The 15187-nt window shown below is 34.7% G+C and overlaps 1 protein-coding gene across 1 annotated transcript in view; it reads right to left on the bottom strand.

Moving 5' to 3' along the window:
- Nucleotides 1-15187, bottom strand: part of MDGA2 (MAM domain containing glycosylphosphatidylinositol anchor 2) — a 916950-nt gene that overhangs the window by 211051 nt on the left and 690712 nt on the right. The window contains exon 8 of the mRNA XM_011989775.1: nt 7385-7678. Within this exon, the coding sequence (XP_011845165.1) occupies nt 7385-7678 (294 nt within the window). The remainder of the gene's footprint in view (nt 1-7384; nt 7679-15187) is intronic.

Here is a 15187-nt window from a genome sequence, read left to right as displayed (position 1 = left end):
TTGCCTGGGCCAAGGAGTTGAGGCTATAGTAAGCTATGATTGTGCTACTGCAATCCAGCTTGGGTAAGAGAGAAACCCTGTCTCAAAAAATGGGGGGGGGAACCTATAAAATAAATTTAACTTAATCACATATCTGAAGGGTTTCAATGGAAGAAAATATCCCACAGCCTTAAGGTATTATGGAAATGATATAATGATATTATCCAGTTGAATTCATTTTGCATAGTTGGGGTGGACAGAAGTACCTAGCTGACAATACCAATAAAAATAAGTCTTGCCTGGCTTAATTTGTACCTTTAATCATTCTGTTAAAACTACCTGGTCACTCTCACACTTCTTTGCATAGATTCTGAAAAATAAAAATTTTAATCCATACACTTTTCTAAATGTTAAATTTTGGTTGTACTTACATTAAGATAGCAGCAGAGAAGAAACCAGAAAAATAAACTATGCACTTATTTTCCTTACATGAGCCACATACTTGATAAACTGATCTTCTTTTCAGATAATGTGTAGTCAATTGCTGTATCTGAAGATATTTTATATATATATATATATGCAATGTACTCCATCTTTAAGTACATTTGGAAAATAACTTTGAACTTACCTTAATGTTTCTACTAGAGTCTTTGGAATAATCTCAAAGGTAAGTCTTCAAATTTTGAGTATAAATTTATATTATGGAAGGAAACCAAAGGCTGTTAGAATCAAGTCACTTTGGTATAAGAAATAAATACAATTAGATAATAACAGTTCAGTGTAAACATACACAACCATTAGAATTATTTCTCAACTATCTGTATAGCCAATATTACAGGATAGTTCTGAGAAAGGCAATACTGAAATAAAAGCTAGTGATTTTGAAAGAAACATATCATCTAATGTATATCTTCAAAATGAAGTTTTACTTTGAAGCTCTAAATTGTCTTCTACATACTAAGGCTAGCGTCCATGGAGCTATCAATAAAGATCTTTCATCATCATCAAGAGGCAGTATAGAGGGGTGCGACTTAGCTAGGACTTAAATGGCAAAAAGATTCGAACAATTGTTATAAACAGAAGAGGAGCATAAAAGCCTAGCCAGAGAGGCAACATTCGATTACCATGCTTATGAGACTGAGAAGAGATGGACTGAATTATTACAGAAAATAAGAAACAGACCTGGACAAGTAAAACTTGTTCAGGCTACTGAGCTGAAAGTCATTATTACCCTCCTAATAAATTAAAAATTCATTTATTCATTTGTAAAATTTTTGGATAGCCTTTTTGCCTGGCCTAGATCCTCTTGTATTTCCTCTTTTATCAGTAATTACCTTGTCTTTGATATTAGTTTTAGATTAATCCCTAGTCACACTGATATTTCCAGAATAATTTTGCTTTTAAAAAATCACAAAATTGTTATATTACCTCAGTACACTAATTCTATCTATGTCAACACTACAGAACATTACTCAGTAAGTTGTCTAACAATAGTGAGCATATGTGTTACAGCACTTTCCAATCTATCTTTAATTTTCTTTTTCTTTGCAAGGTTCATGAGATTTTGCTTTTATTGAATATTCATTTTGATTAAAAGTAACTGGCATACTCTCTTCATTAGATTTCTTGAGAAAAAGCCTCAAAAATAAAACCTTGATCTCTGGCTTTCTCTCCTTCACCTAATTTGGTCTTGCTTTGGAAACTGAAACAGGTGAGGAACATCGGTTTATCAACAGTCCTGATTATTTTCTTTCATAATTTTTCTTTGTTTGGAAAATACAAATTATAAGGGGTGTATTAATTAGATTTAGAATTAGGTAAAAGGCAGTTATTTAACACAATCTAACACTAACATCTGTCTTTGGTTTTCAGTATATATTTTATACCTCTTAACAGAAATATCATGTCACTAGTTGAAGGTACAACAAATGTGCATATCCATGGTGGAGACTTAACAGCAAAAGTAACATTCAATGCAATATATTCTCCAGTTAATTTTCAAGGAATTATACTTTGAAATATACTCACATTACTAAAAGACTTTAATAGTGCTTTGAGATGAAACTAAAGGACAGCTTATATTAAAAATAAAATGTATAGTTTATCAAATTAAAATTGTAGCATATAATTTTATAAGTGTAAATATACTTATATAATACAGATATGAAAAACAATACTTTCTTTTAGGAAGACAATAAGCATATCCTGTATCCTGTTTTTGTTTTGTTTTGTTTTGTTTTGTTTTGTTTTGTTTGAGACGAGTCTCGCCCTGTCACTCATGCTTCAGTGCAGTGGCAAGATCTCGGCTCACTGCAACCTCCACCTCCTGGGTTCAAGCGATTCTCCTGACTAAGCCTCCAGAGTAGCTGGGACTACAGGTGCACACCACCACGTCCAGCTAATTTTTGTATTTTTAATAGAGATGGGGTTTCACCATGTTGACCAGGATGGTCTTAATCTCTTGACCTCGTGATCCACCCACCTCAGTCTCCCAAAGCGCTGGGATTACAAGTATGAGCCACCTGCTTGCCCGCATATCCTAGTTTCTCATTTAACATATATATTTGAAAATTCAATGGAACTTTTGTTTAATTAATATTCAAACAATCAGGTACTTTGTTTAGAAAGTTGTTTTAGTTGACTGGGGGCAGTGACTCACACCTGTCAAATCCCAACACTTTGGGAGGCCGAGGCGGGTAGATCACCTGAGGTCAGGAGTTGGAGACCAGCCTGACCAAAATGGAAAAACCCCATGTCTACTAAAAATACAAAAGTAGCTGATCATGGTGGCACAAGCATGTAATCCAAGCTACTCGGGAGGCTGAAGTAGGAGAATTGCTTGAACCAGGGAGGCGGAGGTTGTGGTGAGCCGAGATCATGCCACTGCACCCCAGCCTGGGCAACTAGAATGAAACTCCGTCTCAAAAAGAAAAAAAAAAGAGGAAAAAAAAAAGAAAGTTGTTTCAGTTGTGTTTGGTAAGCTCTATACATACTGTGATTTTTAAATACTATGAATAAATCAATATATGTAATACCTTTATTTTCAATTATGCTATTCTAATGCTGTTTCAAGTAAAAATGAGTCAAATACTAAAAAAAAAATTACCATTCCAAAAAATGGGAATAAATTAAACAATGGATAAAATTTTTTAATGTTATTAAAAGTTTTACCCAGAAAAACCTTTTAAGTTTAATTTTAAAATATTTTTGTTTCAAAAAACTTGTATTTTCAACTTCATACTCTGGTCGATAAACTGTGTGGTAACTGACAATTGTAGAAGTTAAAAGTCATAAAGAAAAAACCTTTTGCTTTCTACAAATTAGCAATGTGAACAAGAATTAATCAAACTGTTTCGTTGTTGTGACTATGTTACTCTTAACAGGATATAGAATGGTCTAAAATATCTCTAGGCTTCTGTTCCTCATTTTGTACAAATTTTAACAAGAGGCAAATTAATTAGTGAGAGTAAATAATTTGAAAAGTTTGTATAAACTTTATAATTTTATAAATTATATTGCTTCCTTTTAAACATAACATTAGCTAAGAATAAACCTCATTTGGATATTTAGACCCATAAGTAGATGGTTTATATTATTTAGAAATATATATATGTACTATTTTCTTTTAGGGATGGATGCCCTTCACTCACTGATGTCCTATATACAATTCATTCTGTGTTCCTTTAGTTTTTTTGAGTGGTTATTGTTTAGTTGGATGCAAGTAAAACTAAGCAAGTAAAAAATGTCTTGAAAATACTGGATTTTTTTCTATCTTATTTATTATTGCCACCTCTTTTACATTATTTTATGTCTTAAAAGATAAAATTATACATAAACGTGTGTGTGCGCGTGTGTAAAATAGGCAGTTCCAGAATTAACCAATGTAATAAACATCTTAAGGAAGAAATCTGTATGCAGCAAATCCTCAGCTACCCCTGAAACTTAAGTAATAAAGAAACAGGTGATATGGTTTGGATCTGTGTCCCTGCCCAAATGTCATACTGAAATGTAATCCTCAGTGTTGGAAGTGAGGCCTGGTGATAGGTGATTGGATCTTGGTGTGGGATTTCTCATGAATGGGTTAAACACCATTCCCCCTTGGTACTGTCATTGCAATAGGATAGTGTGAATTCTCGTGAGATGTATTCATTTAAAAATGTGTAGCGAATCCCAGGTTACTCTCTTGCCCCTGTTCTGGTGCAAGCTCCCACTTCACCTTCTGCCATGATTGTAAGCTTCCAGAAGCCTATCCAGAAGCAGATATCAGCATCATGCTTCCTATACAGCCTGCAAAACTGTAAGCCAATTAAACCTCTTTTATTTATAAAGTACGCAGTCTTAGGTATTTCCTTATAGCAATGCAACAACAGACTAACAAACTAGGCATGAACTTTTTGTGTGTTGTGTTTACACAATAAATTTACTGTTGAGTAAACTTATATTTACTCAACAAATTTACTGAACAGCTATAATGTAAAATATATTATGCTGGGAATACAAAATACATAAAGCATAGCTTGTTATCTGCATTGATAGACTTAATTGCTAAGGAAGATACAAAATATATATATATATGTATACATATGTATGTCCACATATGTATGATATAACTTAGTTTTAATATTACATATTAATATTTCTTACATGTAGCACAGGTATCCAAGTTAAGCAAATGATAAATTATTTTCAAATTAAAAAAAAAATCAGGATGAACATGGTGACTCATACCTGTAGTCTCAACATTTTGGGAGGCCGAGGCAGGAAGATCACTTGAAGTCAGGTGTTAGAGACAAGCCTGAGCAACATAGCAAGACCCCGTCTCTACACAAAATTTAAAAATTAGCCAGGTATAGAGGTGCACACCTGTAATCTCAGCTACTCGGGAAGCTGAGGTGAAAGCAACAGTTGAGCCCGATTTTACTGAGCAAAGCTGCAGTAAGCTATAATCATGCCACTGTAGTTCAGCCTGGGCAACAGAGTGAAACTCTGTCTCTTAAAAAAATGACTATAAAAGTTAGACTGTTTATCAATTTAAAAACATTATCTGAATTCCTACACTATTAGTTTTGCAAGAATAAGCCTTAGATAGGCATGTAGGCAAGATCTGCTGGTGGAGACTACATGTCTGGAAAATGAACCTTTGATGTACTCAGGAATATTCTGGAGTTGTTACCAGTTATTTGTACCTGGAAAATTACCATGTTGTACCAGGTTCTTTAGAAGAGTTGGAAATATATGGAAGCGAGGTCCTTGAAAGCCATGATAACATGATCCTCACCTAGAGCTGGCAAGATTGCCTGCATTCGGTTGCCTTCCTGGGCAGGCCAGGGAAGTCTGCCTCTGAGAGGAAATGCTGTTGGATTATACCCCCTGCTCCAGGAAGTCACCTTGGGATGCAGATAAATTGTATCATCTTACCCGTGTTAAAATAACTAAACTTTGCCTGTGTCTATCGGTATTTTTTACTCAATTATGTTCATCCCTGTCACACTAGACAACTGTGCCACTGTTAATTGTCATTCCTATTATAGAGTTGAATTTTAAAATCTTATGCTGAATTTATTTTCTAGGGGACTAATTAAGAGGCAGGAAAAAGGAAAAAACAGGAAATTTAGTTAATCAATAAAATTCTGGATTTAAGTATATTCTATGGAGAACGGCGATTCTGATTTCTTGAAACTTTAATTTGAAGTTCTCTAGAGCCATCTGGGTTCTGTAGCTTTTATTAGCATCAGAGCCTCTGCAGAAAGGAGTGAGCAGAGTGAAAACTAATTGCACTAATAGCTGCAGGAACACTGAAGCTTTGTGCATAACTCGAAGCAGCTCAGAATCCTGTGCTTACCAACAAGATTGAAGTGTTCCAAAGTATATCAAATTCCTTTGTGGTCACTTAAGGTATCTCTTTTTTTTTTTTTTTTAGAAAATGGGAAGCAGTTTCTCTCTCTTTTCTTTTTTTCAGAAACCTGTTTTCACATGATCCTCATACCCATGAACAGACTGTCATGAGTATAGAGACCAGTGAGAAAAAGACAATATTCCATTGCCGAATGGAACCTGACATTGAAAACCTGCCTTATTCGGAGAAAAAACTCATAATCAATTAGAAATCAAGCCAAGTTATTTGTCATTTGTCTGCAAATATCAGTTTGAATATTTATAGGACAAATAGCATAACTGGAATCTGAGGTTCTATAGGAGAGGGGCAGGGAATGGTTAAGCAGCACCCAGAACCTTGTCTCTCACCCCACACTCATATCTCATACACAAATACATTTGTAGCTAAGCAGTTCCACGCATAATATTTTCATACTTTCATTATTCTCTAAAATATAAAATAGTTAATTCATTCTGCCAACTACTTTAAGTCTAATATAAAAATAGACATTCTTGGACTAAATTCTATTTTCAAGTTCCTGAGTTACAAAAGAGTTAGATAAAAATGACATTGTTTACTGATGTGCATGGTTTTACCTAATTCATCTGTTTAATGAAAACTTTATGCCATATATTTAACAAATAGTATATCAACTAAAATTTGCAGTAGCACTATTAGAAACTGAGTAGACTGTGTTTCGTTTTCTTCTCTTTCAGCAGTGTCTTTACCATTGGGCAGCCCAGTTACCAGGGCATTCTGTGAAAACCAAACAATAGTAACACTGGTGCATTTTCTTGACCCTTAAGTGTGTAGATTTAGGTGGTTTTAATGCTAAAAGCAAATGTAAAGTGCATAATATCTATATTTTTAATTAGAACTATAACCGTGATTTCAGTAAAAACAGAAAAATAGTTAAAAATGTATCTTATTTAGTTCTCAGAGTAAAACAATTACCTGCTAAGATTAAATCAGGCAAAAATTCAGCATCTAAGACTTTCCTGAATTATCACTATAGTACTAGATAATTATGTAATTCACTGTTACAACTTCAGGTATGCAAATATAACATTTCAATGATTAGATCTCCAAAATTTAAGCAAAGAGATGCTTGAAATAGGTAGATAATTTGGGAAAAGGACATGCAATTGCCTGAAGTAAAAACATGGACTGTGAAAACAAACATGTATTACAACCTGAATTAGCAATTACTTCCAGTTTCCACTTTGCTTATTGCACATGGACAGTTTCTCACCATTAGATTTGTTGATTATTTGGCATTAACCAACCAGATAACACCATCATAATTATCATACACACACACACACACACACACACACAAAACACTATTAGTGTGTATAAACTCATGCAAAAAGCAGATTTAGGGTAGATTACAGTTTAAATTGGGTATCATTAATATAGAAATAGTTCATTCAATCCCATTACAAAAATCACCTCATATTACTAGTAGAATAATGGTAACAATTCTTCCCTTGTCCCCACATAGAAATGCATAAAAGGGAATTTACTTACACTGAACGATGAGCTGCACCAAGGCTTCCCTTGGTTTCACGTTAAATCCATTGTATTGGCTGGTCTGACATCTGTACATTCCTGACATTTCCCTAGACACATTCACAATCCTCAGTGTTCCATCATAACTCTCCATTTGCATTGATCCATCAGGCATTGCAACTTCTTTATCCGCTCTAGACCAAAGGATGATTGGTTTAGGTTTGCCAGTTACTTGACATTGCAGTTCTATTGTGTCTCCTTCTCTGGTGACCAATGGTGATTTTTCCTGTGGAACAGTCAGATTGGGTGGAACTTGAAATGGGAAAAAGAAAATTTTTCAAGGTTAGTATAAACTGGTAAAGCATATTCAGATACAGAAAATCATAAGGAAACAATTTCTGCTGGTGGAAGAAATGTGACAATTCGGATGCTCAAAAACCTTGGGAATAAATGGAATATACTCTCACTTAAAATCATGCTTAATTGTTTTCACTGTATATTTTAAAATGAGGACTTCAAACATTAGCAAAATAAATAAGGCATTCAATTGAAAAATGAATGGTCAACATAAAAATAATCTTCTCAATGACCTGTAATAATTAGTCATTAACTGGGGCTTTAACATTTGCATTTCATAGGAGAATAGCATTCAGCTGTGTAGACTTAGCAGTCACAATAAGTGCAAGTAGTCAGAAAGGGAAAAAGAGAAACCTCTGATCTAAAATCATAAGATTTGACTGGTTTAAAACTTGCCAAATTGCTAAGATTTAAGATTTGTTTTTTTTCCTTAGTGGGAGTGAAATCAAGCAATTTGACAATCCATTCTATTCTCCATTTTTGGACTTTTAATTTTTTGTGGTATTTGAATTTCTTATTATTTCACTTCATAATATTTTGATGTCATTGTAAATAGTTTGCCATAATGTTGCCAATATTTCTACAAAGTTAATTTTAATTAAATCTTCAAAATATATTTCAATGAATATAAGAATTATAATTTTTCTCAAGTAAAGCTAGTTTCTGATTTACAGCAGATATTTATGAAAAGTTAGATTGATTTTACTGTAACTTACTTTATTGTGCTGAAATATATTTAGGTTAGAATTCAGTGAAAAGCATTAAGTGATATGAGGGAAGTACTATACAATGATCTTTCTTACAAACATTATCACTAGTTCCACTGGAAGATTCTTATTTCTTATACAATTGTATATGAATTCAAATGCATTTGTGCAGTAGAACATCTATCAAAAAAGGGCAAGCTAAATAGAATGCTATAAATACAAATAACCAGAAACATGAATAATTCTATCCTTCTGATAAATGTTATCTGTTCCCTTTGGAAGTAGTACTGCACATGAATGAAAAGTGAAAGGTTTTATTCTTCCTTTTAGTTTGATTATGCCCCAGTGTCCAGGTACAAAACCAAACATAGTTATGTTTAAAATTATTTTTCAACTAATTTTGAAATGTTGTTGCCCTTATTATAGAGACAAATAAATTCAAGTTCAAAATGATATGAGAACTATCTTCCTATTCAAATATCTTCAATTCACTTTTTAATTTAATTCCTTCACTTACTTATTGTTTAAAAAGCAAATTACATAATGCATAACATCTTAGAATTTAAACAATATGAAATATTAACCACCATCATTTTGAAGTAGATATATACATCCTAGAAATTGACATTAACAAAATACATGTTTAAAATGGCTTCATTTTATAAACCCAAATGGCTAAATAATTTGTTCTGGTATATAGAAACAATTAAATAATTTTGGCAAAGTATTTGTTCTTTTCAAAGTGAATGATGTAATTAAAATCTAAGCAGCATACTGTAACAATGGGACTGGAATGGAACTATGATACTTACTCACCCTCCATGAGAAAGGGTGCAGAATAACCTCAGCATTTAACATTTATTATCCCCCTACTATGTGACAGGCGCAATTAAGTATTTTATGTTTTCATTTAAACCCCCTTGATAATATTGAGGACCAAATATTTAATATTAAAATAAACAATTGAGAACATTGAGAATAAGAGATAATAAATACTTCAATTTGAACAGAATACAAACAAAAACTAATTTATAGCAGGTAGCTAATGTAGAGATATGAATACTGAAGCAGGCTCAATAAACAATGGTATCTGGAATTAATAACTTTTGAGTGTTCGCAATAGACTCCTCTCTTCATGCTCATGACAAATTGGACAAAATCCCTTTCTGTCGTTTGGTCACTGTTTCAAATATGAAAGAGTCAAGATGAATGTGAGGGAATATACAGTAAGTATTTTGCAAATTATCTTATCTATCTTTTATCATCTTATTTATTTAGTCATTTATTACTGCTATCACAGTGGATAAGGCCAACAACGTCTATATTTCTTAAATAACTACGTTGATCAATTATCTATATCTGAATATTTTTCATATGTCAAAACTGCTTATAAGATATACCAACCCCAAAATAAATATCCAAATTTAGATAAATCTGTGTAAAATAAATGAAAAAATGTATAACTTTAAAGACTAATGGAGTGTTATCACTTGAAATATACAATCCATATCTGTTCCAAAAATAAGCTACATGATCTTGGCCAACCAAAAACACTGTCTGTATTAATTTTACCTTTGGTGGTGGTTGTTGTTTTGAGATAGTCTTGCTCTGTTTTCCAGGCTGGGGTGCAGTGGCGCAATCTCCACTCAGTGCAACCTCCATGTCCCGGGTTCAAGTGATTGTTCTGCCTCAGCCTCCTGAGTAGCTGGGATTACATGTGTGCACCACCACACCCAGCTAATTTTTTCGTATGTTTAGTAGAAACAGGGTTTCACCATGTTGACCAGGCTGGTCTCAAACTCCTGATCTTAGGTGATCACCTTCCTCAGTCTCCCAAAGTGCTGGGATTACAGGCGTGAACCACTGTGCTTGACCTTACCATTTTTGAAACTAAGAATTTGTACTTTATTAGCCTCAACGTTATTGATGTTCTGATTACGTGAATAGTAAAAAGTTAAAAAGAGAAGTGGTGTCAAAAGATAGTGCTTACTTCCTAACTTAATAAAATGGATATTTAAACAACTTATTACATTAGACCATTCAAATCACAATAGATTCTTGACTAGCTATAATTTTTTAAAATGTTATCATGCTAAATAGTTCAAATATCCCTTTTAAAATTTGTTTATGTTTTTCATGTATTTAGATAAACTTTCCTCCCTGCCGAATTAAAGTTACAGAAATATAAACCTCAATTTTAATCTCAATAACACAAAAATTGATTTTTAGATAAATTAGCCCAGGTTTTACAAAATAGCAAAATCTAGCTAAAAGATTATTTAATATCCATCTCTTCCTAGGCCAGATGCGGTGGCTCACGCCTATAATTCCAGTACTTTGGGCGGCCGCACATCACAAGGTCAGGAGATCAAGACCATCCTGGCCAACACGGTAAACCCCGTCTCTACTAAAAAAAAAAAAAAAAAAAAAAAAAATTAGCCGGTCATGGCAGTGTGCACCTGGAGTCCCAGCTACTCTGGAGGCTCAGGGGCTCAGGCAGGAGAATCATTTGAACTCGGGAGGTGGAGGCTGCAGTGAACCAAGATCGCACCACTGCACTCCAGCCTGTGTGACAGAGGGAAACTCCATCTCAAAAATAAATAGATAAATAAATTTTAAATCTAGAAGTCAGGGTTAACCTTTCCCTACAACTCTCCTGGCCAAAAAAACTATAATTTCTCAAAGCTGTTATATGCTTCTCTACCTCTCTGTCCCCACTAAATTTTCTATCCCTTAGAATTACTCAACTCTCTTAATTGTTCCTCTAATTTTTTCTATTGAGAGATCTCATTTGTTCTCATAGATTTCTCTCTATGTGTTGATAATAACAAATTATAACTTTATTCCAATGGCTCATAATTGCAGCCTGTCTTTATATTCCAAAAGTCTTTCAAACCTAAACACTATTTTATTTCTTGACTTGGTTAATAGTTAATTTCAACAGATTCCATCTGTTAATTGAAAACCATACAATATTATGTTTCACCATTTCCTCTTGTTCACCACTTCAAAACAGCCATCAAATCTTGTTGTTTCTTTATTTAAAACTATGTCTCATATCTGCCTGTTTCTTTTCATGGCCATAGGCAGTTTTCTCAGTAGAAGTCATCATTTTATCTTCTTGTAACAGCATCCTAAGTGGTCTCTCTGTCACTAGCCTCATTCTTCCAGGCTTCCTGCTGCCCTGTCTAAGCTTTATCATCATAAACAGTTTTGTTCCTGTCACTATGAAGACTACAAACCTAGATGAGAGTGCTTGTCACAACACTGGTTTAGTTTAAAAAACAACCTGAAAACAGCTTAACGGAGTTGTTAAATAAATCATAAAATAGTTAAAATAGTTGAAAAATAGAATATGACACAGTCTTTTTAAATGATGATGCAATAGACCTATATATTGATAAGGCATTTATATTAAGTGGGAAAAGCATGTTAGCAAGTAGTATAAATAGCTATAACCACTATTATTCAGTGTGTAAAACATGTCACTGTGCAGTATAAAAGTTATATCTAATTTTTATATATTCAATAACTAGGTATTAGCTGCTCTTGGCTCACACACACACACACACACACACACACAGAAGTAACTATGCGAGATGATGAATATGTTAACTTACTTCACTATAGTAACCATTTTACTATCCATATGCATCCCATAATATGTTGCAATCCTCAAATATATACAATAAATTTTTTTTAAAAAAATCTCAATGAGTGTTAACAGGAAGCTTCTTGAAGGGTAGGCTGTACATACATGCTCTGTCTTTATATTGTTATCATCTAGCACACCATCTCTCACATACATAGAGTACAAAATTTTACACAGAATATGTACATTAAGTAGCAAGGTAATTGGGCACCAATTCAGGGAAGAGGAGACTTACAGAGGGAAAAGTCTAGAGGAAAAGAAATCCTAGAAAGAACTATACCGAAACACTAAGAGTGGTTCTCTCTGAGTGTGGGATTACTGATAAATTTTATTTTCTTTATTTCCCTCTTTTTTTTTACTGTTTAAATAATATATATAGTACATATTAACATATTGCAGGGCCCAAGAAGCCCAGAAAATTTTAAAATGTTTATTCAATCTATTTCCCAAAACTTATTCAATGAAAACTTCACATTTTAGTAACACAAATGTTTTACTCTGGAAATGATACTCTGAAAACATAGACTGAGAAATGCTTTTCTAAAATCACTAACTCCTGTTAACACTCCTTTACTGAAGTTTCACCGACCAGTTAACCTCTGAGCCCTTGAACGAGGAGTTCTTTTCCATGGTCAGAGCGTCTGGCTCTTGCTGTCTTCTAGCACCCTCTGTCTGCCCCATGTGTTGAAACTCCGTTCAAATCTTATTCCTTTTGTAACCCCAGGCTGACCTGGTTACTTATTCTTCCTGAATACATACTACATTGTATGTTTTACCCATTTAACTTGGCCTTGTGACTTTGTCCTGTATTTTCTTCTATGTTTATATCCCTGACTAGGCAGCTCCTTAAAGGCACAGAGCCTTAAGCTGTCTCTAAAGTCTAGTGTCTTGCTTTCCTGCTTGGCACAGATAAGAAAGTTGTGAAATAATTGAGAAAGAAACAAAGGCAGAGCAGAAGAAGATGGCAGGAACATAGGAAAATAAAAAGCTATCAAATAATAGATAATAGAGATAAACATAATCGATATGAATCTGTATTTTGGAACAAATGTGATAAATAATAATGAAATATAGTAATTCTACAATTAGTAGCTCATACAAGTAGCATAATCTTATGCAAAATACATTGTTAGAATATATTTCTGATGCAGATCTGGAGATGTGTGGGTGTGTGAAAAAGTTAAAGAAGTCAAAAAAGATTCTTCCAGTTTTCTTTTTTCTTTCATTTAAATAATTGAATAGATAAGTTATGAATTATTTAAAAAAAAACACAGAGGAAAGAGGCAATTTGAAGACATGAAATTTAATTTTATCATTTGGTTTTTAGGTCTTAAATCAAATTATTTTAAAAAAAATTGTCTCATAATGAAAACATATCAAATTTAGCATAAATATTCGAAATGTCTATACCATGTAAGATCCACATTTATGCAATGTACTTGCTAGAAAAATTCACTCCTCCTCTACTCCCTCCTTGGCAACTGATCATGCACCCCTTACCATCTCATTAAAACCTAATCACCCTTACCCCACTCAATGCCAATATCCCATCCCGCCACATGCTTTAAAAGGATTAAAGCCTGTTATCACTTGCCTGCTACAGCATGGCCTTTTAAAGCCTGTAAACTCCCCTTACAATTCCCCTATTTTACCTGTCCTAAAACCAGACAAGGCTTACAGGTTAGTTCAAGATCTGCACCTTATCAACCAAATTGTCTTGCCTATCCACCCTGTAGTGCCAAACCCATATACTCTCCTATCCTCAATACCTTCCTCCACAACCCATTCTTCTGTTCTGGATCTCAAACATACTTTCTTTACTATTCCTTTACACCCCTCGTCCCAGCCTCTCTTTGCTTTCACCTGGACTGACGCTGACACCCATCAGTCCCAGCAGCTTACCTGGGCTGTGCTGCCACAAGGTTTGACAGCCCTCATTACTTCAGTCAAGCTCTTTCCCATGATTTACTTTCTTTCCACCTCTCTGCTTCTCACCTTATTCAATATATTGATGACCTTCTTCTTTGTAGCCCCTCCTTTGAATCTTCTCAAGACACACTTCTGCTCCTTCAGCATTTATTCTCCAAAGGATATCGGGTATCCCACTCCAAAGCTCAAATTTCTTCACCATCCGTTACCTACCTTGGCATAATTCTTCATAAAAACACACATGCTCTCCCTGACGATTGTGTCCGATTGATCTCCCAAATCCCAACCCCTTCACAAAACAACAACTCCTTTCCTTCCTAGACATGGTTAGTGCAGTCAGAATTCTTATACAAGAGCCGGGACCGCGTCGTGTAACCTTTCTGTGCAAACTACCTTACTGTTTTAGTCTAGCCCTCATGTCTGCGCGCAGCGGCTGCCACTGCTTTAATATTGTTAGAGGCCCTAAAAATCACAAACTATGCTCAATTCTCTAGAGTTCTCATAACTTCCAAACTCTATTTTCTTCCCCCAACCATTGCTCAGGACAACACTTATGCTGATAAGGTAGCTAAAAAAGTAGCCATCAAAAGGCATCAGATGCCATCACTCAGGACAATGCTTATGCTGATAAGTTAGCTAAAAAAGCAGCTAGCTTCCAACTTCTATCCCTCAAGGCAGTTTTCCTTCTTCACATCGGCCACTCCCACCTACTCCCCCGCTGAAACTTCCACCTATCAATCTCTTCCCACACAAGGCAAATGGTTCTTAGACCAAGGAAAGTATCTCCTTCCAGCCTCACAGGCCCATTCTATTCTGTCGTCATTTCAGAACCTCTTCCATGTAGGTTACAAGCCAGTAGCCCGTCTCTTAGAACCTCTCATTTCCTTTCCATCATGGAAATCTATCCTAAAGGAGATCACTTCTCAGTGTTCCATCTGCTATTCTACTACCCCTCAGGGATTGCTCAGGCACCCTCCCTTTCCTACACATCAAGCTCGAGGATTTGCCCCTGCCCAGGACTGGCAAATTGACTTTACTCTCATGCCCCGAGTCAGAAAACTAAAATATCTCTTAGTCTGGGTAGACACTTTCACTGGATGGGTAGAGGGCTTTCCCACAGGGTCTGAGAAGGCCACCGCGGTCATTTCAGACATAATTCCTTGGTTTGGCCTTCCT

The sequence above is a fragment of the Mandrillus leucophaeus genome, unplaced genomic scaffold, assembly GCF_000951045.1.
Source record: "Mandrillus leucophaeus isolate KB7577 unplaced genomic scaffold, Mleu.le_1.0 Scaffold362, whole genome shotgun sequence".
NCBI classification, from domain to species: domain Eukaryota; kingdom Metazoa; phylum Chordata; class Mammalia; order Primates; family Cercopithecidae; genus Mandrillus; species Mandrillus leucophaeus.
Note: the sequence above shows the minus strand (reverse complement) of the source record. Positions and strands in the feature narration are given on the sequence as shown.